Here is a 24522-nt window from a genome sequence, read left to right as displayed (position 1 = left end):
CAGTTTAACTACCAAATTTGTAAATCTTGAGAAATAAAAAAAAATAGTCTGAACGTCTTCCATATTCTTTTAACCCACATTTTTAAATCTTTGAAACTTAAATTATTCTTTTCAAATAAAACCGAAACCATTTCTCCTCAGATCTTTTATAATTATTAAAAAGCTCATTACTCTTTTCTTCAGGGTCTTCGGGTGTTCTCTGAGTTCACTTTTATAACCTAATTTTCATACCGGAACGATAATTAATGTAAATAATTCGATAAAAAAAGAAATAAAAAATTACTTTTTATTTTCGATTCAAAATAAGTCCATTTGAGTTTATAATCTTTGGAAAATCACAACAAATTGAACAATAATTGTTTGTTTTTTTTTCGAAAAATATTTCTCTTTAAAAACTGGGTTTTTTCACTGTATAATATGTAAATTCCACCTAAAACCCTTTGTTTCCGATAAAGACTTATTTTTATTAGCCAGTGAATATTTGAAGCTACAAAAAAAATCATTAAAATAATTGTATGCACAAATTAAAATAAATCTTTTTAATCGTACCTATTCTCTCTAATTTGGATTTTTTTATTCATTTAAGGTCCTCGAAGTATCCTATTTTCAATATTTGGTCGTTATGGTACATTATTTGCAGCCCATAATGAAAGTTTTAAAAAAATTATACTATTTATGAATCTTCCAAGAATCAGAGATTTTGAAAAAAAAACTACAGATTAAGAAATTTCTTTAAAAAGTCAATTTTTCCCTCAAATCACTTTTTAGTTACTTTTTTAAGTTAAAAGACATTGGCGATTGACCGGAAACCTGGAAATTACCTAGAACTTTATTGACCAGGAAATGACTGGGAATTTACCTCCGACGCAGTAAAATTCGAGTTTTTATTATTTTAAGAATTTTGGTAAATTTAGAAAAGTGATTTCTACTTTATCTACAGTCGCAGATTTTTCAGATTATATCGGTTTACTCTCATTAAATCATAATTTATTATTGAATTTTTATTTGTTTCGAAATTTAACTAGTTATTTAAAAATTGATTTACTTTGTGAAAAATTCTCCTGTTTTGTAAAAGATTAATCTTTATGGTTGAAAATTTATCAGTTTGGTAGAAAAATAAATTCTTCAACTTAAAATGTCAGTGTAAATTTTTAGTTAAAAATTTATATTTTCTTGTTTAAAATTCAACAATTTAGATAAAAAATTTCCCCCTTTAATTAAAAATTAAATTATTTCGTTGAAAATCCACATCTTTTTTTTGAAATCGATGTTTTTGGCAGAAAATTATCTTTTCTTTGCAAGTTAATCTTGCTTAAAAATTCTTCTTTCGGGTAAAAATGCTAGTATTCCTGTTAAATATTTATCATTTTAGTTCAAAGTTCATGAAAAATCATGAAAAATTCTCCTGTTTTGTAAAAGATTAATCTTTATGGTTGAAAATTTATCAGTTTGGTAGAAAAATAAATTCTTCAACTTAAAATGTCAGTGTCAAGTTTTAGTTAAAAATTTATATTTTCTTGTTTAAAATTCAATAATTTAGATAAAAAATTTCCCCCTTTTAATTAAAAATTAAATTATTTCGTTGAAAATCCACATCTTTTTTTTTAAATCGATTTTTTTGGCAGAAAATTATCTTTTCTTTGCAAGTTAATCTTGCTTAAAAATTCTTCTTTCGGGTGAAAATGCAAGTATTCCTGTTAAATATTTATCATTTTAGTTCAAATTTCATTTTTTAGGTTGAAAAAAAATTACTTTGTTAAAAGTTAAACTCTTTTGTTGAAATTTTTTTTTTTTTGGTTGAAGATTCATCATTTTAATTAAAAATTAATTTCTTCCTTTGAAAAATGAGATATTTGATTGAAAACTTGTGTTTTTTTTTTTTGCTAAAAATTAAATTTTTTATTGAAAATTTGTTTCTTTTTTGGTGAAAATTTTTGTTTTTTAAATTGAAAATGTAACTATTATTCCAGTTGAATATTCCATAATTTTAGATAAAAATTCATCTCTTTGGTTGAACATTCATTTTTTGAATAAAAATTTAATTACTTAATTGTTGATTAAAAAATGATTTTTGTTGTTGAAAATTCATATTTTTGTGTAGAAATTAATCTCCTTGATTGAAAATTCATCTTTTTGGTGAAAAATTACATTATTCTAGTTAAAGATTCATTATTTTGTTTGAAAGTTAATTTTTGTTTGTTGAAAGTTATTTTTTTTTAAATAATTTGTTTAACTGAAAATTTAACTTGTTCCAATTGAATATACTGTAGTTTTATTAAAAAAAAATTTTCTCTGGTTAAACATTAATTTATTGAACTTAAAATTTAATTATTTAAGTTTTGTTTGCAAATTTATCTCTTTTAGTAAAAGGTAATTTTCCGTTGTTGAAAATTCAACTATTTTAGTTAAATATTTAATTTTAAAAAAAAATTTCAGCCAAATCAAAAACGGATTTTCAACAAAATAGTCATTTTTTCAACCAAAGAGATGCTTTTTTAATTAATATCATGAATCTTTAACTAAAATAATGAATCTTTAACCAGAATAATTGAATTTCAAGCAAAAATATAAGTTCTTGATCAAGATTATTCATTTCTGCAAAAAAGTCGAATATTAAACTAAAAAATATAATTTCTCAACCACAATTTTAATTTTTGAATTTTTAATTTTAAAAATTATTGTTCAAACAAAGAAATTAATTTTAAGCGAAAGTAATGGAATATTAAATATATACATACATTTTTAATTGAAGACAATTAATTTTTAACAAAAAAAATACATTTTCAATAGAACAGTTAAAGTTTTAACTGGAATAGTTAAATTTTCGGTAAACAAATATTTATCGTCTACCAAGGAAACAATGAATTTTTAACAAAATAGTTCATTTTTCTACCAAAGAGATTAATTTTTATTTAAAGTGATGAATCTTCGATCAAAATGATTCATTTTTCGCAACAGAATTTAACTTTGAACTAAGTTATTCAATTTTCATTTAAAACTTTGATAAACTACATCAATTTTTACCTAAAAACGATCAATTTTCAATAAAAAATATAATAGTTAAATCACTTCAAAAAGTTAGTTTCAAACCTAAAAAATTCATTTTCAACAAAGAAGTTAAATACAGTAATATAAAACTACGTATAAAAAAAAAGAATCATTGTTATTCAATTTTATGTTGCAATTTTTAAAAAATTTAAGCACTTTCGCGAAAAAATTCCCAGGCCTATACAAAAAATTCCGCGTAATTTTCAGGTTTTTCCAGGTATATAAAAATTCTCTGACAATTAAAAATTTTCCGGATAAGGTAAGCACCCTGAATTATAACTTCAAACCAGGAATTTCCATGAAAAATTATTATTTTTATCACCCAAAAATTATTTTATATATTAACTCAAAATTATCATTCTTTTTTCAAAATTCAGGGTGGCCGTTTTAATAACATAAAAAAATTCCCGGTCATATCCCGGTTCGCAAACATTTTTCACGGTCAGTAAAATTAAAAAAATTACACTCTAAATCCCAAATTTTTTCCATTTAATTTAATAAAAACTGAGCTGAAAATAAAAAAAAACTCAAAGTGGAACTGTTGAATTTTGAACTTTTAAAACTGAAGTTTAAAAGTTTTTTAATTCAAAGATTTTGTTTTCAAATGCTCAATGATTTACACGTATAAAATGGAAGGTACAATTTTTCAATATAAAAATATTAAAATTCACGTTATGATTTTCAATGTTTTAAATTAAAAAATCAATCAATGAACTTTAAAAATTTTTAAATTATACAATTTTCAGGAATTTTAAGCTAGAAACATTACAAATTTAAACATTTTAATTTTTCTAACTCTACACTTCTTAAATTAGAAATTCAATTATTTTAATTTTAAATAGTTTAAACATCCTTGCAAAGGTTCAAAACTTTATTTCAAGATTCTAAATATCTGTCAAAATTAATTGAATTTTTTCTACAATTTTCAGAAAATCCTGCAAATTTGAGAAACTTTCCTTAAAATTTGTATGTATAAATAATAATTAAACATTTATTATTCATAGAGGAATTTTTAGTAATTTTAAGAGATATCTAGAAGTTTGTAGAAAGATTCAAATTTAATTTAAAACTTGAAATAATAGCCTAATTTATAACAAAATGTAGATTTTCGCAGATTTTAAACAAAAAATTAGAAGCTTTTTAAGAATTGTGACAGGTTTCAAAAGAATAAAAACATTTTCTTAAATTTCCTAGGAAAATCAAAAATAATATTTACGAAATTATTTACAAAATTTTCAAAAAAGATTCTGCAAGATTTTATGGAAACTTTTTAAAATTTGCATAATTTTGAATCTTTTCAAAACTCCTAAATAACTGGAAATTACTCCATTTTTTCTACAAATTTTCGTTTGTAAATTATACATCAAGTTCAACAGTTTTACTTACAAATTAAACATTTTTCAAATACAACAATTAAAATTGTGACGTTTAAAGTTTAAAAACTCTTTGAAATTTTAACGATTATAGGCCGTCTATGTCAAACAATTCAGTTAAGATTGTATACTTTTAAATATTTGGTTTCAATTTACTTGTCTTAAATAAACATTTAAATGTTTCTCAATATTCAATAATTAATGTTTTTTTCAATTAAAAAATTTCAAATTCAATGGGTTAAAAATGGAATATTTTAGATTGAAACAAGATTTTAAATTTTATAAAAGCCTTTAATTAAGAATACATTATAACATTTTACATTTTTTTAATAATTAAGACTTTCAAATTCAAACCGTTTAATTTTTAACGTTAAAATCCGAAAATTCTTAAACTTTTAAATGATTTAAAACCGTTTTATCAAACAATTTTTTGTAAACTTTTCAATACTTAAAGTAAAGGTCCATTAAAAAAAAATTGTTGTATGTATTTATTGAATAAAAATGTTTTTTTACAAAAAAATTTCAACTTCAAACGCTTTTCATTTTTAATTGTTCAAGTCTGGAAGGCAGCATTTTAAAATGGTTTAAATTGTAAATGTAAGCCTTAAAACTAAAAATTTCAAATGGAAAATTCAGAGTGGCCGTTTTAATCAAAGAAAAAAAATCCCGGTCATTTCCCGATTTTTTTCCCTGTTCACAAACATTTTTCGCGGCCAATGAAATTAAAAAAATCAAACTATATTCTAAACATTTTTCCATATAAAGTAATAAACAATAAGCAACAAATGAAGGCATTCAGAAAGGAAATCTTGAATTCCAAATTTGGAAATTTAAATTTTTTCAATTCAAAAATTGAGTATTCAAATGCTCAAAAATTTTCGCGTACAAAATGGAAGGAACTAACAATAGTCTAAATTAAAGAATCAAGCAATAAACTTTAAAAAATTTAAAAATTATTTAATTTGAAGTAATTTTAAACCAGACACATTAAAAATTGACAAATTTGTTCAACTTAGCAAGTCTTAAATTGGAAGTTAAATTACTTTTATTTTAAATAGTCCAGGCATCCTTCAAAAGCTTTAAAATTTTATTTCAAAATCTTGAAAAATCTAGAAGCGGTGTAAAATTTTTCCAAATCCAAAATCATTTTTAAATTTTTTGTCAGAACTTTTAAATATATTTCAAAATGAATTGAAATTGTTCTATAACTTTTAGAAAATTCTGCAAATTAAAAAAACTAAATTTGAATGTATAAATAACAATAGAACATTTATTATTTATAAAAATATTAGAGTGATATTAAGAGATATTTAGAAGTTTTATAAAGATTCTAATTAAATTTGGAACTTGAAATAATTTGAAATACTTCCAGCCAAATTTAAAATAAAATTTAGATTTTTGCAGATTTCAAACAAAAAATTTAGATTTTTTTTAAGAATTGTGAAAGACTACAAAAGAATAAAAAATTTCTTAAGATTTTTAGGAAAATTGAACATGATTTTTCACTTTGAAAAATTATTGTAACAGAAAGTCTAAGAAGATTTTAAGAGATTTAAAAAATGATCAAAGAAGAACATGGAAGATTTTAAGGGGATTTTATTTAATTTGCTGGATTTTCAAAAATTATAGGAAAATTTCGATTAATTTTAGAATATATTTAGAAGTTCTGAAAAAAATGTTAACACACTTCATTTTAATTACTTGAAATAATTTTAAGTTATAATTAATTTTGAATCTTTTTAAAACTTCTACAAAGCTCTTAAAATTACTCAAATTTTTTCTACAAATAAAAAGTGTTCTATTGTGATTTATACGTCTAAATTTAACAATTTCACTGATAAATTAAATACTTTTTAAATAGAGCAATTACAATTGTAACCCTAAAAGAGTAAAAGTTGTTCGAAAATCTAAATATTCAAAGCTTTCTATGTAAAACACTTCAGTTTCAAATTGTTTTCTTTTAAATATTTGGTTTCAATTTACTGGTCTTAAATGAAAAGTCAAATATTGCTAAATATTAAATACTTATTCTTTTTCTTCATTAAAAAATTTCAAATATAATAAAAACCTTTAATTATGACTATATTATTATAGATTTATTTTTAAGTTGAAAAAATTAATAGAAATAATATATTAATAAATTTATTTAATAAATTGAATATAAAAAATAATATAAAGGAAGACCTAAAACTCTGAATTAAAAATATATTATTGATAAGTCATGAAAAATTTTATTTAAAAATAAAATTATCGGAATAAATGATACATTAATTTCAATTCCAATCTGAAAATTCTGAAATTTTGAACGGATCTAGAATAAAAAATCATTTATTTATATTTACAGTTCATAAAATAAAACTGTTTTCTAACAAAAATGTTCAACTTTAAATGCTTTTAATTTGTAATTGTTAAAATCCTCAAAACTGCATTTTAATTATTTTAAAAACTGTTAAAATCGAACTTGGGCAGATTTTTCTTCTGAAAATTCATAAAATTCCCTGTCTGGCGGCCACCTTATTTTTTATTTAAAAAATCTTCTATTTTAAAAACTTATATTTGGATTTAACCTTTAAAACTGAATTTTAAAATTCTTTAAATTAAAATATGTGCCTAAAAATTAAAAATCTAAAATTAAAATTTTTCGAATTAAGCATTCTAAACTAAATGATATAATAATTGATAAAAATCAGAATTTAGGAAATTATTTAAAGACGGTTGAAATCAAAATTGGTAACAATTTTATTTCCCAGTCAAAAAATAAATTTACTGTCATTTGCCAGTTTTATCCGGTCTCAAAAAATGCCCGGTCCAGTGACCACCCTGAAAATTCCATTTTCTAAATCAGAAAAATACTTAAATTTTTAAAAAGGTTTAGAAATCTCTTAAAACCGAGAATTTTTATTTATTTTTTGGGTAGAACCCTGAGGACTGAAGTTGAAATTCTCTTGAAATTATTCCTAGCCCCCAATGAGTCTTTAGAAAAAATTGAAATAATATTTTAATATTGAAATGTTACAGTCTGGAAAGATATCAGACACAGCCGAGCTACAAATGCTGCATACGTCTTGGATCAAAAGAAATTTGAAGCTGCGGGCAGAGGGGCCTTAATTAAAACATATAAATACGACCCAACGAAAGAAATGCCAAAAGCTGCAAGATAAATTTAATAGATCACATATTTTATATACCAGAGCGTTTTTTTTTTTTAATAATAAACGCATTTTCATCTTGTTAGATTCATCATTTTCATCATCAAACTCATCCAAAAGATCTTGTATCGCTCGTGGTTATAAATAAAAATGAATATGAAAATTTAATTAATTAAATAAGTCTTCAAAATCATTAGAATTCTAATTTCTCTAATCTTATGAAGGATTTTAAATATAAATTTAGTTATCCTGTTTTTTCTTAACGGTTTAATAAATATCAAGTAAACTCAGAATTTAATTATAAACCAACTTAATGTTTTTATTTTTTTATTTAAAAATACTCGTCTCGTTCGTGGAAAATGTCGTCGTTTATTTACAGAAGTATTCAATTTCATGAAGGTGATTTTGATAATGATAGAAAAGGCAAACAAGGAAAATAAATAAGCCTATTTTCCAATTTCAATAATTAGAATCTGAGTCTTCATCGTCAGTTTCTTCATCGTAGGGCTTAAAGTCCTCATCAGTATCATCATTTTCTTCATCCTCAGATGGAATAAATTTCCCAATTCCCGCGAATTCTTCCTCGCTATCCGATTCTTCCCTCTCTTTTTTATCTAGAGCAAATCGTCTCCACGGGATTCTGCAAAAAATTATATCATAAATTATATGAAATTCAATTTACCGAATGAAACGCAACCGTTGGTTGAACGTTTTGTCAATTTTTTTCACGAAAATAAGTGAATATATTCCATTAAAATAAATTAATGTAGATACAATATGAAATTTAATATGAAATGCTTCAGATATCTGAGATTTCTAGTCCAGACGTATTGTATTTTCAACAAAATAGTTGAAGTTTCAATAAATAAAAAAGTTCTGCCAAAAAGAGATGAATTTTGATCAAAAACAGGGTGGCCGGTCAATCAAATTTCAAAAATGGAACACTAAAGCTAAAAAAATTTCCACTTGAGGTATTAAAAACTGAGCTGCAAATAAAAAAAAACTAAAAAAAGGAACTGTTAAATTTGGAACTTTTAACATTTTAATTAAAAATTTTTTAATTAAATTTTTTTGTATTCAAATGCTCAATAATTGAAGGTACTCACATTTTTTAATATAAAAAAATATAAATCCACGTTATCATTTTCAATGCTCTATATTAAAAAATCAATCAAGGAACTTTAAAATGTTCGAAATTATATCATCTTGAGCAATTTTAAGCTAGAAACATTAAATATTGAAAAATTGCAAGATTTTTAAAATTATTTTTAATTTGTTTTAAATTTAAAATTATTTTAGAAATTTTTTCAGAACTTCTAAATATCTTTCAAAATTAATTGAATTTTTTCTACAATTTCAGAAAATCCTGCAAATTTTAGAAAATTTTTTTACAATTTGGATGTTTCAATAACAATGGAACATTAATTTTTTTAGGCGAAATTTGAGTAGTTTTAAGAGATATGTAGATGTTTTGAAAAAGATTCAAACTTAATGTAAAACTTGAAATGATAGCCTAATTTACAACAAAATGTAGATTTTCGCAGATTTTAAACAAAAAATTAGAATCTTTTCAAGAATTGTGAAAGGCTTTAAATGAATAAAAACATTTTCTTAAGATTCTTAGGAAAATTAAACATTATTTTTCATTTTCAAAAATTATTTTAAGAGAATATTTTTAAAGTTTTTCAAAGATTTGAACAAAATTTTCAAAAAAGACTACAAGATTTTAAGAAAACTTTCTAAAATTTGCATGATAAATTTTTATCTTTTTAAAATTCCTAAATATCTCTAAAAAATTCTCAAATTTTTTCTACAAATGTTCATTTGTAAATTATACTTAAAAATTAAAAAATTTTACATAAAAATTAAGCATTTTGAAATATTTTAGACTGAAACAATATTTTAAATTTAATAAAATCCTTTAATTAAGAATATATTATTATAAAGTTATTTTTAAGTTGAAAATAGTTTATAAAATAGTTTATAAATCTTAAATTTTGAACTGATTTAAAATCGTTTTGTCAAATCGTTTTTGTTCACTTTTTATTATTTAAAGTACAAATAATTTTTTTTTAAATTATTCATTTATTAAATAAAAATGCTTTGTGTCCAAAATTTTTTAACATCAAACGTATTTATTTTTTATTTGTTCAAGTCTTTAAGAAAGCATTTAAAAAATTCTTTAAACTAAAAATGTAAGCTTAAAAATAAAAGTTTCAAATGGAAAACTTTTAATGTACAAAAATTTTGAATTACGCGTTGTAAGCTAAATAATAGCATAATTGAAAAACATAAAAATTCAACTAATTATTTAAAAACTGTTGAAATCGAACATGGACATATTTTTCTTCTACAAATTTGTAAAATTCTCGGTCAAAAAACCACCCTGAAAAACAATTAATTTGTAACCAAACAGTTGAATTAGCAACCCAAGAGATGAACTTTCAAGAAAAAGGGACGAATTATCAACAAAAAAGTTGAAATTTTAATGAAACATATCAGTTTTCAAGCCTACAAGAAGAGTTATTTCAAATTTTGAACCATGAAGCCCAAGTTCCTCTAAAAAAGGCGAATTGTTAACAAAAAATGTTGAATTTCGAATCCAAAAAGACAAATTGTCAAAAAAACCGTTCAATTTTCAACCCAAAAATATAATTTTTCAACAAAAAAGTTCATTTTCTATCCAATAGTTCAATTTTCAAATAAATAGTTTAATTTGCAATCAAAAATATTAATTTTCAGCAACAAAAACTAAATTTCCAACCTAATAATTCACTTTTTACCACATTGGTTAATTTTAAACTGGAAAATATGAAATTTCAACAAAAAAGTTAATTTACATCCAAATATTAGGAATTTTCACTGGAATAATGAATCTTCAACCAACCAAAAAATAATAATTTTTTACAAAATATTTCAATATTAAACCATAATCGATTTTTTAACTAAAAAAAAATTTCCAAACAGTTGAATCCTCAACCGAAACAGGATTATTAATTTTCTTCCAAACGAAGAATTTTTAATTTTAAAAAATATGAATTTTGGACCAAGAAACTCAATGTCCTATAAAAAAAAAAGAATCTTCAACAAAAAAGTTAAATTTTTAATTAAATAGTTTAATTTTCTATCAAAAATATTTGAATTTTCAACATAATAGTTTAATTTTTTACCAAATCGTTGAATTTTCAACCTGAAAATGTGAATTTTGAAAAGTTAATTTACATCCAAACATTGGAATTTAATCTTCAAACAAACACATTTGTTTAAATAATTCAACGTTAAACCAAGTATTTGATTTTTGAACCAAAAAAGATCAAGTTTAAACCAACCAGTTGCATTTTCAACAGAAAAGGACGAATTTTGCAACAAGATTATTACTTTTCTCTCAAAAGCGATGAATTTTCAATAAAAAAAAAAAAATTCTACCAAAAGAGATGGAAAACCGAAAAAGATAACTTTTCTAATATAAAAAGACATTTTCGTTCCAAAATGATGAATTTTTAACAAAAAAGATCAACTTTCTACAACAAAAAGATTTTCCATAAAATAATTAAATTTTTAAGAAAATGGTTGAATTCTTGACCAAAAAAGGCGACTAACAAAATAGCGAAGAAGATTAATTTTCTTCCAAAACACAATTAATTTTCAAGCAAAATGAAAAATAAATTAGTTGAATTTTTAACCAAAAACTATCAATTTGCAAACAAAACATTGAAGTTTAATTTCAAGTTACAAATATCATTTTCAACCAAATAATTTAATCTTAAACCAATAAATTAATTTTTTAAAGAACTAGAATTTTCAACAACAAAAAATATGAGTTTTCAATGAAAAAATTTAATAGTTAAATTTTCGACAATTTTCAATTAAAATTTTCAGTTAAAAATGACTGTTTAACCCAGACAAAAAATCTTATCTATTTAAATTTAACGAAAAAAGACGAATTTTCAAAAAAAAGAAAAAAGATATCAATTTTTAAGCTAAAAAGTTGAGTCTTTTGGAAAACAGTTTAATTTTAATCCGGAAAATACAAACATTCAACCACAAAAAAAATTGTTAACAAAAATAATTGAATTTTCAACGAAAGATGTGAATCTTCTTAAAAAAAAGGCATTTTTTAAACCAATTATTTCAACTTTTAACGAAGTGGTTGCATTTTCACAAAGTTTAATGTCCTATCAAAAAAGACGATTTTTCAACAAAATTGTTGAATTTTGAATCCAAAAAGAAAAATTATTAACAAAACCTTTTAAATTTTCAACAACAAAGTTAATTTTCTACCAAATACATAGTTAAATTTTCAAATAAATAGTTTAATTTTTAACCAAATAGTTTTCAAGTAATTAAATTGATTTAATTTATTAAACAGTTTTCAATTAATCTTCAACAAAACAAAAAAAAGCTAAATTTCTAAACTAATAATTCAATTTTTTATTACTTCATTGGTTAATTTTTAACCAGAAAATATGAATTTTCAATAAGAAAGTTCATTTACATCCAAATATATGAACTTTTAGCTAGAATGATAAATCTTCAATAAAAAAAAAAAAGAATTTTTTACGAAACCTTTCAACATTGAACCAAAATCGATTTTTTAATTAAAAATAATTTTAAAACAATGAATGGAATCCTCAACCAAAAGAGATTAAATTTCAAACGAGCAGTTAAATTTTTAACTGAAAAGGACGAGTTTTCAACCAAGATTATACATTTTCTCCTAAAAGAGACGAATTTTCAACAAAATACATGAATTTTCAACCAAACAAGGATCAATTTTGAACCAAGCAGCTCAATTTCCTATAAAAAAAGACGAATTTTCAACAAAATTCTTCAATTTTGAATCCAAAAAGGCAAATTATCAACAAAACCGTTACATTTTCAACCGAAAAATATAAATTTTCAACAAAAAAGTTAATTTACATCCAAATATCGGTCTTTTTCACTAGAATAATGAATCTTCAAAAAAAAATACAATGTATTTTAACGTTAAACCAAAATCGGTTTTTTAACTAAAAAGAATTTTAAACCAAACAATTAAATCCTCAACCAAAACAGATTAAGTTTTAAACCAATTTTTAACTGAAAAGTACAAGTTTTTTACCAAGATTATTTATTTTCTCCCAACAGAGATGCATTTTTAAAAAAATACATGAGTTTTCAACGAAAAAAGGTTCATTTTTGAACCAAGAAGCTCAATTTCCTATAAAAACAGACGAATTTTCAAAAAAATGGTTGAATTTTGAATCCAAAAAGACAAATAATCAACGCAACCTTTGAATTTTCATCCCCAAAAATATAATTTTTCAATAAAAAAGTTCATTTTCTACCAAATGGTTCAATTTTCAAATAAATAGTTGAATTTTGAACCAAATAGTTGAATTTTCAATCAAAAATATTAATTTTCAACAACAAAAATTGAATTTCCAACCTAATAATTCAATTTTTACTACATTGGTTAATTTTTAACCGGAAAATATGAATTTTCAATAAAAAAAGTTAATTTACATCCATATATTGGAAATTTTCACTAGAATAATAAATCTTCAACCAACCAAAAATAATAATTTTTTACAAAATATTTCAACATTAAACCATAATCGATTTTTTAAATAGAAAAGAAGAATTTTAATTCAAACAATTGAATCCTCAACTAAAACAGATTGAGTTTCAAACAAAATTGTTGAAATTTTATCCTGCCAAAAAAGATTTTTCAACCAAAAATATTTGGATTTTCAACATAATAGTTTAAAATTTTACTAAATTGTTGAATTCTTAACCGAAAAATGTGAATTTTGAACAAAAAAGTTAATTGCATCCGAATATTGGAATTTAATCTTTAAAAAAAAATTTACAAAATAGTTCAACGTTAAACCAAATAGTTGATTTTTGAACCAAAAAAGATAAAGCTTAAACCAAACAGTTGCATTTTTAACAGAAGAGGACAAAGTTTGAAACAAGATTATTAATACAGGAATTTTAAACCAAATAAAAGATGAATTCTGAACCAAACATTTACATTTTATACCAAAAAGATTAAGGTCCTATTGAAAATATGAATTTTTAAACAAAAAAAGTGAATTTTAAGCCAAAAAGACGAATTATTTATAAAACAGTGGAATTTTCAACCCAAAAATATGATTTTTTATTTTTTTTTAAGTTTATTTTTTAACAAATAGTTCAATCTTTAACCATATATTTGAATTTTCAAACTAATAGTATAATTTTTGAACCAAATACTGAATTTTCAACCGGAAAATATGAATTTTCAAAAAAAATATACAGCTATGATGAATTGTCAACAACAATAAAATGAGTTTATTATAAAATAGTTCAAGGTTAAACCAAGTGGTCGATTTTCCAACCAGAAAAGATTATTCCAAAAGAGACGAATTTTTAATCCAAATTTTAATTTTTCAATTATAAAAGATTAACTTTCAATTGAAAATATACATTTTCAAAAAAAATTCAATTTTTTTCCAGGCTGGCCGTGTTAATCGAGGAAAAAAATGCCCGGTTTTTTCCCGGTTTGCTCAAAATTTTCACGATCAATAATATTCAAAAATTCGAATTTTAAAGCTAAATATTTTTCCATTTGAAGCAATAAAAAAGAAATGACAAATTCAAGGACTCAATTTGGAACTTTTGAATTTTACACTTCTGAAATTGAAGTTTAAAAGTTTTTAAATTCAAAAATATTTTATTTAAATGCTCAATAATTTACACGTAAATAATGGAAGGTACTAACACTTTTCAATTGAACAGTTTTAAATAAAATGCAGATAAAATTTAAAATCAAGAATTTTCAACTTTCATAAATTAATGATTTCAATTTTCATATTCAATTTAAAAAATATAAATCAGCGTTATCATTTTCAATTCTCTAAATTAAAAAATTAATTAACTTTAAAATTGTCAACATTATATTATTTTATACAATCTTAAGCTAGAAGCTTAAAAAATGTAAAAATTAATTTCTTTTTAAACTGAATACTTCTCAAATTATAAGTTCGATTCCCTTTATTTTATATAGATTAAACATCCTTGAAAAGCTTGCAAATTTTATTTCAAATCTTGAAAAATCTTAAAGTTCTTTCAAATTTATTCCAATTTTAAACTATTTTTGAAGCTTTTTCTGAACTACTAAATATCTTTTAAAATGAATATAATTTTTCCTATAATTTTGGAAAATTTTTAAAATGTTTTTGAATATTCTCTTAAAATAATTTTCGAAAATGGCAAACTATTTTCAATTTTCCTAGGAATTTTAAGAAAATGTTTTTATTCTTTTGAAACCATTCAAGCCTCTCAGAACTCTTAAAAAGTTTCTACTTTTTTTTTTATTCTGCAGAAATCTCAATTTTGTTTAAATTAGGCTGTGACTATTTGCACCGAAATTTTCGTACAAATATTCGATTTTTGTCTGCACACATTTAGTATAAATTATTAGAAATCCTTTCTAGTTTTAAATTAATTTTGAATTTTTTGAAAAATTAGTTTTGAAAACAAAACTTCTAAATACCTTTTTTACTCGTCTTTTTTTACAAACAATAAGTGTTCAATTGTTATTAAAACACCAAAATTCAACAATTTCAATTACAAATTAAACCTTTTTTAAAAAGATAAGTCAAAATCGCAATTTTCAAAGTTTAAGATTGTTTACTTTTAAATATTTGCTTTCAATTTACTAGGCTTAAATAAACATTCAAATATTGCAAAATATTAAATAATTATTCCTTTTCTTAATTAAAATTTTTTAAACTGAATGGATTAAAAATTGAATATTTTAGACTGAAATATTATTTTGAATTTAATGAAGGCCTTTAATCACAACAAAAAAATAATTATGAAGTTATATTTGAGTTAAAACTATTTTATAAAGTTTTAATCGGACCTTTTCATTTTTTAATGGCTAAGACTTTCGAATTAAAACAGTTTAATTTTTAAAGTTAAAATCTAAACATTTTCTGTTTTGAACGGATTTGAAATCGTTTTGTCAAATCAATTATTGTCCCATTTCAATTCGTAAAGATAAATTCATTTAAAAATATAATTTATTTATATTTAGGTTGGTAAAATAAAAATTTTTATTAAAAAATTTCAACTTCAAAGGCTTTCAATTTTTAGTTGCTTGGGTCTTCTTCTAGATCGCATTTTAAAATTGTATAAATTAAAAATAAAAATCTAAAATAAAAAATTTTTTAAATACGCGTTGTAAACTAATGTTATAATTGAAAAATATAACAATTGAACTAATTATATTTTAAAAACTTTGGAAATAAAACTTGGGACAGATTTTTCTTCTAAATATTGGTAAAATTTCCGATCAAAAAATAAATTCAAAAAAAGAAATATTATCGAACCCTAATGCCAATTAAAAATCTTCTTCATAGTAAAGAGATATTTGAAAAAAAGAATTTTCATCAAAAAAGTTTAATATTTCACTAAATAGTTGAATTTAGAACCAAAAATATGATTTTCTATAAAAAAATACGAATTTGTAACAAAATGCATAACTTTTTAACGAAATAGTTGCATTTTTTAATCAAGAAGATTAGTTTTCCACCAAAAAACATTAATTTTACAAGTAAATAGTTTAAAAAATTGATGTGATGTTAGTCCAAACTTTATTTTATTAATTTTTAGTATATGTTAATTGTTGAATTTTCAAGTCAATCAGACGAATTTTGTACAAAAAAGGTTACAAAAATACATTTTTTACCAAAAAAAGTTTTTAAAGTAAAAGTATGAGCCTTCAACCAAAAAAATTAACATTTAAAAAAGTAGTCCAACTTTCAACTAAGAAGTTAAATTTTCAACCTCAAAAGACGAATATTCAACGAAAAATGTAATATTTCAACAATAAACATTTAATTTAAAATACAGTTTTATTCAACAAAAAAAAACGAATTAAAAAAATCTTGAATTCTCAACTAAAACAGAATTATTTTCAACTAAATAGTTGTATTTTAAAACAAAAAGTTGATTTTTCATCCAAAAAATACTATTTTCAACAAAAAATATAAATTTTCAACCAAATAATTATATTTTCAAGAAAACACTTGAATTAAAAAAAAAAGATTCAACAAAGTAGTGCCACTTTCAACCAAGCAGTTCATACTTTAATTCAGAAAATATTTTCATTTAAAATTAAAAAAAAAGTTGAACTGAACACAAAAAAGACGAATTTTTTAACAAAATATTTAAATTCTCTTTCAAAATAGATTATTTTTCAACCAAAAATTGCATTCTTAAGATAAAAGATGAGCTTTCTACAAAACAGTTGAAATTTCAAACAATTAGGTATATTTTTAACCAAAAATATTAATTATCAATCAAATATATCTAATTTTTACCAAATAATTGAAATTTTATTGTATTAATTTAATTTTTAGTTTATATTTCTCTCATTTCTAATTTTTTAAACTGAATAGTTGGGAGTTCTAAACTTAAAAAGTAAAAAACAAAAAAGACTAATTTTCTACAAAACAGTTTAATATTGTAAATAATGTTTGAATTTTTTACCAAATTGAATTAAAAAAAAAAGTTTTTGTTGTAAAAGTATGTATGAATTTTCAAAGAAGAATGTAATATTTAATATCTTAACAACAAACAATTAGTTTAAAATAAAATACAGTTTTATTCAACTAATAAAAAAATTTTTTTAAACTTGAATTCTCAACTATAACAGAATTATTTTCAACTAAATAGTTGCATTTTCAACTAAAAACTTGATTTTCCACCCAAAAAACAGGATTTTTCAACAAAATATATCAATTTTCAAGAAAATACTTAAATTAAAAAAATATTTAACAAAGAAGAGCAACTTTCAACCAAGAAGTTAATATTTTAATTAAGAAAATAATTTCATTTTAAATTAAAAAAAAAATTTTAATGAACCAAAAAGGTTGAATTTTTTAACAAAATAGTTGCATTCTTAAGAAAAAAGACGAACTTTCTTCAAAACAGTTGAAATTTCAAACAATTAATTAAATTTTCAACCAAATACATGAATTATCAATCAAATACATCAATTTTTGTCCAAACTGAAATTTTATTGTATTAATTTAATTTTTAATTTAAATTTCTCTCATTTCTAATTTTTTAAAACTAAATAGTTGAAGTTCTAAACTAAAAAAGTAAAAAAAAAAATAATTTTCTACAAAATAGTTTAATATTGTAAATAATGTTCGAATTTGACACCAAATTGTTGAATTTTCAAGCCAAAAAGTCTAATTTTGTACAAAAAGGTTGGATTTTCATCCCGAGAATATTAATTTTCAACAAAAATGTTCAGTTACAAAAAATAAATTTTTTAAAGTAAAAGTATGAACTTTCAACCAAAAAAATTAACATTTAAAAAAGTAGTCCAACTTTCAACTAAGGAGTTAAATTTTCAAACTAAAAAGATGAATTTTCAACTAAAAATGTAATATTACAACAACAAACATTTCAAAATCAAAATTTAAAAAAAAAATGATTTTTCAACAAAATATATAAATTTTCAACCAAATAATTGTATTTTCAAGAAAATACTTGAATTAAAAAAAATTCAACAAAGTAGTGCAACTTTCAACCATGCAGGTAATATTTCAATTAAGAAAATATTTCCATTTAAAAATTTTTAAAAACAATTTGTTAAATTCACAATCAAAATCAATTGTTTCCAAATAATTGAAATTTTATTGTATTAATTTAGTTTTAGTTTATTTTTCTCTCATTTAAAAGTTTTTTTAACGAAATAGTTGAAGTTCTAAAGTAAAACAGTAAAAAAAAACTTATTTCTACAAAACTGTATAATTTTGTACATAATATTTGAATGTGCTAACCAATTGTTGAATTTTCAAGCCAAAAAGACGAATTTTTGACAAAACAGTTGAATTTTCAAGCCGAGAATACTAATTTTTAAGAAGTTCATTTTGAATCAAGCAATTGATTTTTTATTAAAAACCTGGACAAAAGAGTTAAATTTTCAGTAAAAAAAAAAATTAATTTTGAACCCCAGAGAACAGGATTTTTAACTTAAAGTATGAAAAACTTGAATCCTTTACTAAAACAGAATTACTTCCCAATAAATAGTTGCATTTTCAACCAAAAACACGATTTTTAACCAAATATATCAATTTTCAACCAAACAGTTTAATTTTCTACAAAACAAAAAAGTTCAATAGTCCACCAAATTGTTCAGTGACATCTTTACTGTTTTTTTTTAAAGGTATCGGATTTAATTGACCCAATTATTAAATTACTTCAAACATTCCACCAAATAGTTGAATTTTCAACAAAAAATATGATTTTCTACAAAAAATAAAATACGAATTTTCAACCGAAAAGTTGAATTATTGACAAAAAAAATATATCTTTCAAACAATATAGTTTGTATTTTAAACAAAATAATTAAAATGTCAATAGCACTTTTAACCAAACGAGATGAATTCCAAATCAAAAATATATAATAGTAAAAATTAATCAAAAATTAACTTTCAACCAAACATAAAAAATTACCTTCTTTTCTTATCAAAACAATCCTCAATAAATTTATGAGAAACAATTTTGGAATGGCCCTTGAGCTGCTGCGACTTGGGAGTATTTTTAAAAGCACAAATCAGATGTGTGCACAATTTATCAGTCGTGTTTGGATCAGCAATATATTTCGCTCCCATTTTCAGAGCTTTCCTCCTAATCTCGTCTCTCTGCGGATTAACATATCCACTCAAGGAAAATGAAACTCCCTCCAAAAGTTCCTCAAATTTCTTCCTCTGTGTCCTTTTTTTCGGTGGAACCTCCCCTGCCTTTTTACTTTCAATTTTTTTCATTTCAGGGGCTTTCTGAGGAGGCAATTTATTACAAACTTCACATATTTTGTCACTGGAAATTGCCTCGCATTTATTGCATTTCGCTTTCTTCGAAATCGCCGTCGCCGCTTCTTGGGATGCATCCGGACTCAGGGATCGTTTCCGACCATTTTTCAGCTTATTACTCTCATTTTTGTCCTCTTTCGTTTTCGAGGTCGACGGAATTACATCCCCGAAAGGAGTTCTCGCTACCGGCTTCGAATTCGGAGAATCTTTTGCTTTTCCAAAAACCTCGTCAGCTTTTCCAGCCTCTAATTTTTCGAGCAAAGGTTTTGTCTTGTGTTCTCGCTCCTCTTCCTGTCGTTTCGCAAAATTGTTCAAACCGTTTTCCTTCATTTTATCCTTCAATTCATCTTTGTAGGAGCCTGGTTTCTTATTTCCAAACAACTTGAGATAAGTGTCCTTAAATTTATCCGCAGACAGGTCCTTCTCCTCATTCGAATCCTTCATTTTAAATCTACCAAAGACATCTAGTCCCATATCGACGACAATTTCAGTTCTCAAAACTAGAAAGGACAATCCAAAAACCTCTCTCGGATTTGCAGACTGCATACAGGTTACCTATTTGAAATAATTTATTTATATTTATACAGATATATTTACATATTTATATATTTATGTAGATATATTTATCTAATAGTGTTCTAAAGAGCTTAAATATTTCATAATATTACGTAAAGAGCATACTGGGTATTGAACACCCAAGGATATTCAAACATGTGCTGTGCCGACGGTATTGGATAGTTTTTTTTACAAGAAAATCCATTAATGATGTTTGATCTATCTAGTTTAAGGAGAAAAAGATTTCATAACAGTTTTTGAAATTTAAAGTAGTTAAAAAAAAATCCTTTTTGGAAAAAATTTTTAAAAATGACTCCTTTCACTCTAAAATTCATAACTTTTGAAGTTTTTGATATTTTTACTGAAAATTTTACCTGAATACTTCCGAGATACGGCACTTGGAAAATAAAATTAGACTTATAGAGTTCGTTCCAAAAAAAGTATTTGTTCTGAAGAATAAAAGCTTCAATTCAATGAAAAATGAAACACCGTACTCTGTGCGATTAAACGATTTTATTGATCTTAAACTGCGTAGAAAAATTATAAAAATCAAAATTATGTGAAAATGACATAGAAAAATAGGTTTTCATGTCATTTATTAATCTGGCGCGATATATTCCATTTTCTTGAATTTGGTACGTTTTGTTAAAACGCAAATAAGTTGCTGGGTATTATACACCCAGTATGCCCTTCAAGGGTTAATAAAAATTACATAATTTAAATTTCACGGGAAAATGTATCGCTTCAAATTGGATAGGGCGCTTAATTTAAATCGCAAAAGAAGACAAAATAATGGAAAACATTTGAATTAAATAGTGCCTTATTCAGGGTTCCGACATTATCCTACTTTCTAAATTCTTCTAGGTATAAAACAAACTATACATCTAGCAGATTAATAATATCAATGAAAAAAGATTGTTTCTAAATATATTTTAAACATGCTAACCAAAAAAAAGAATTTTCAACAAAACAGTTTTGTTTTCATTAAAAAAATTATTTTTTAAACAAAAATAGAAGAATTAAATTTTCAGTTAAAACAATCAATTTAATGTGCAGAATTCCTGAAAATAAAACCAAGAATCGAATCACCAAATTTGGACAACCACCATAAAATGTTCCTATTGAAATTGAAAAAATAAAAATAAAGAAAAACATTTTTTCTCCTAAAAAAGAAAAGAATTTTGCTCCTGGGCAAAAATAAAAAAGAGGAACGAAAAATGAGAAAACAACCAAACAAATCCTCTTCCCTCTCTTTTTTTTATTCCTTTCGTCTTTTTTACTTTTTATTATTATGAAATCAAAACAACAAAAACATATGTAAAAAATAAATATGTAAAAAACAAAACAATGATAATAAATAAAAAATAAAATAAACCATCAAAAAATTGATTCTCGGGTGCCAGGAATTTTATTTCTTTTTATTTTATTTTTTTGTTGGTTTTTAATTGCCTCCTTATTTCTATTTTCTCTTTTTTATTTTATTTTTTTTACTTTGTCCAAAGAGGAAAATTATTCGCTTTTCCTTTTTAGGTAAAAAAAGTGTTTTTCTTTATTTATTATTTATTTAAAATTTCAATAGGAACATTTTATGGTGATTGTCCAAAATTTGGTCGTTGGACTTGCTTTTATTTTTAAAAATTCTGTACATTAATTTGATTATTGAATATTAAATAGGTGTTTTAATTGGATTTTAATCTCATTTAAATTTCTAATTTTAAAATCAATTTAAAAAAAAAATGAATTCTCCACAAAATAATTCAATTTTAAACCCAAAATATGAATTTTCTACCAAAAAAGGGACAGTTTCAATAAAATATATAATTTTTCACTTTCAACTGAGATAAGTTAATTTTAATTTAAAAAATAAATTTTCTAACAAAAAAATAATAATAATTTCAACAAAATCGTTAAATATTTAACCGGAGATAACTTTTCAACGGAAAACCGATTTTTCAACAGAATAGTTAAATTTTCAAACAAATAGATGAATTTTCAACTAAAATGATGAATTCACAAAAAAATTAATTTTTGAGAAAACAGATTAAGCTTCAACAACAAAAAAATTAAATTTTAACAAGAGTTTAATTTCCAACCAAGCAATTGATTATTAAACAAAAAAATTTTAATGTTCAAAGAAAAAAAATGAACAAAGTAAATACATATTCAATTAGAGAGACTAATTTTCAATTAAAATTATGAATCCTAAAAAAAGTAAATTTTAACAATATAGTTTAATTTACAACCAAACAGTATAACAGGTATAATAGGAATAGGTTAATTTCCAGTTTAAAAAAATTAATTTACTACCAAAAATGAAATGAATTTTCAACAAAATATTTAAATTGTCAACAAAAAAGATGAATTTTCAATGAAGATTACGAATCTACAACAAAAAAAGTAAATTTTAACAAGAGTTAAACTTTTAACCAATTAGTTGAATTTTCAACCAAAAAGATTAATTTTCCAACAAGAGGATAATAATTTTCTACCAAAAGATCAATTTTCAACAAACAGGATTAATTTTCTAAAAAATAAAATAAATTTTCAACAAAATACATCAATTTTTGAACAAATAAGATAAACTTCCAACTAAAATGATGGACTATTCAACTGGATTAATGAAATTTTCAGTAAAAAATTCATTTTCAAACAAAAAAGAAACGAATTTTCAACAAAATAATGAATTTTCTATTTTGAAAAATTGATTTAAAAAAAGTGGCAACAAAATAAGTTCAAATTTGCAATCAAAGAGATGACTTTTTACTTAAAATGATGAATCTTAAAAACAAAAATTATTCTTTAACAAAAGAATTTAACTTTCTACAAACATTTTGAAAGTTTTAACCGAAAAAGATCAATTTTTAAGGAAAAATTTAAGAATTGATATTTCGACAGAAAAAAATATTTTAATTTTAAACCATAACAGTTACATTTAACGAAACAATACTTACTTTCGATAGGAGCTGAATTATCAAATAAGACAGATTTTTCATTTATGTAAGAAAAATGTCAACCAAACTGTTGAATTTTCAAGCAGAAAGCTTAATTTTCTAAAAAATATATGAGTTTTCAAGAACCAGAAATAGAAAAATAAAATGAAATTCTTTCGAACCAAAAGAAAAGCCACCAATTTTCAAATAAATATGTAAATTCAGTAATATGAAGGTATGTTTTTACAACTGAAATACATTGTTATCGATTTCACATAACAATTGAAAAAAATGTAAACACCATTTGAACTTCTAAATTTAAATTGTTCAATGTATAACAAAAAGTTTATAATAAATACAAATACATGCCTTCACTCTGTCGAATTTCGTCTTCAAAATTTCAGGATTGAGATCTTTCTTCGTGAAAATCTGCACTTGGTCCTTGAATTTCCCATTGGCAGCTTCATCATGGGTGAGAAATTGATGATTTATTATCGGAATCCAATTATCTGGCTCCGCGGTTGTTGAGGCTGTTACGATGACTATGCAGGAGCGATAATTTCCAATTTCGACTCCTGTTATACAAGAAGATTCTGCGAGTTGAAAAATAACTGTAGCCAAGGATTCACCGGGTTTAGCACACCGCCAGGATGAATTCGAGGTTGTTCGATATTCCAGTAGATTTGAGGCTGGATAAGACGGATTCTCCGAGGAACAGCTTATCACTTTTTCCAGTTTAATTATCATGTTTCGGATTTTTCAAGTCTTCATAAGACAATTTTGAGACCTGTCCTAATTTCAATTATTATAAATCTTGTTTACGGAATGTCACTTGCACTTTGCATTTTGAGGTTAGAAAAGGATATACACGATATACACTCACATGATTGTACGCAAATTTAGCAAAATTAATTGTTTTATTTTTTAAATTCACTGAAACATATGGAATACGTTATTTAACAATAGTCTAAAGTTTTTACGGATTAAATCTCCGCAAAATCTGACATATCGATAGACACAAATGTTACGTTGCCTTTTGCGTTGTTATTCATTTCGCGCGCTTTGTGTTGCGCAGCGCATGCGTAAGTTTTAGTCAAAGTTCCGCGAAGATTCAAATTGTATAAATTAAAAATGTCTTTTTTTTTAAATAAATTAATAATAAAAGATTATAGTTTACTCACGAAATAAAGTAAAGATGTAAGTAAGTCTACTGAAAGAACGTTTCAAAATACGTGTTTTCATAACTTTCTCGATTTTTGACAATGAATAGTTGAATTTTATACTAACAAAGATAAATTTGAAAATAAAATTTTGAGATATTCAATCAAAAAGATTAATTTTCAAATAAAATCTTAATTTTATACTAGAAAAATACAAAATTTTAAACAAATAATTCAAGAGTTTTAACTAAAAAAGGGTAATTTATAACGAAAAAAAAGAAGTTTCAAAAAATTATAAAACTAAAAAAAACAACATTTTTTAACCAAAAAAAAAAACGAATTTTCAATACAACTGATAAATTTACAAAAAAAAATGTTATTTACATTTTCAGTAAAAAAAATTATTTTACGTAATATTATATTATATAATTAATTATTATTTTACGAAA

General features: G+C 23.0%; 2 protein-coding genes across 4 annotated transcripts in view; one reads left to right on the top strand and one right to left on the bottom strand.

Moving 5' to 3' along the window:
* Positions 1-7727, top strand: part of LOC117167185 (mitochondrial inner membrane protein OXA1L-like) — a 28170-nt gene extending 20443 nt beyond the window's left edge. Inside the window, exon 8 of the mRNA XM_033351907.1 lies at positions 7440-7727. Coding sequence (XP_033207798.1) covers positions 7440-7582 — 143 coding nt within the window. The 3' untranslated portion in view covers positions 7583-7727. The remainder of the gene's footprint in view (positions 1-7439) is intronic.
* A 149-nt stretch (positions 7728-7876) lies between these two features.
* Positions 7877-23975, bottom strand: LOC117167782 (DNA repair protein XRCC1). Of its 3 annotated transcripts, none has more exons than XM_033352959.1 (4): positions 23797-23975; positions 23283-23705; positions 19073-19983; positions 7877-8210 (listed from the first exon to the last, which is right to left on the bottom strand). In XM_033352959.1, the coding sequence occupies exons 2-4, from the start codon at positions 23658-23660 to the stop codon at positions 8030-8032; spliced, it is 1470 nt and encodes a 489-aa protein (XP_033208850.1). In that variant the 5' UTR covers positions 23661-23705; positions 23797-23975; the 3' UTR covers positions 7877-8029. The 3 variants fall into 3 exon arrangements, with proteins under 3 accessions (XP_033208850.1, XP_033208851.1, XP_033208849.1); XM_033352960.1 differs by having other exon boundaries at positions 23283-23700; XM_033352958.1 differs by having other exon boundaries at positions 23283-23975.
* Between the last annotated feature and the right edge of the window lie 547 nt (positions 23976-24522).

This window comes from Belonocnema kinseyi, chromosome 2, assembly GCF_010883055.1.
Source record: "Belonocnema kinseyi isolate 2016_QV_RU_SX_M_011 chromosome 2, B_treatae_v1, whole genome shotgun sequence".
In the NCBI taxonomy this organism is placed as follows: domain Eukaryota; kingdom Metazoa; phylum Arthropoda; class Insecta; order Hymenoptera; family Cynipidae; genus Belonocnema; species Belonocnema kinseyi.
Note: the sequence above shows the minus strand (reverse complement) of the source record. Positions and strands in the feature narration are given on the sequence as shown.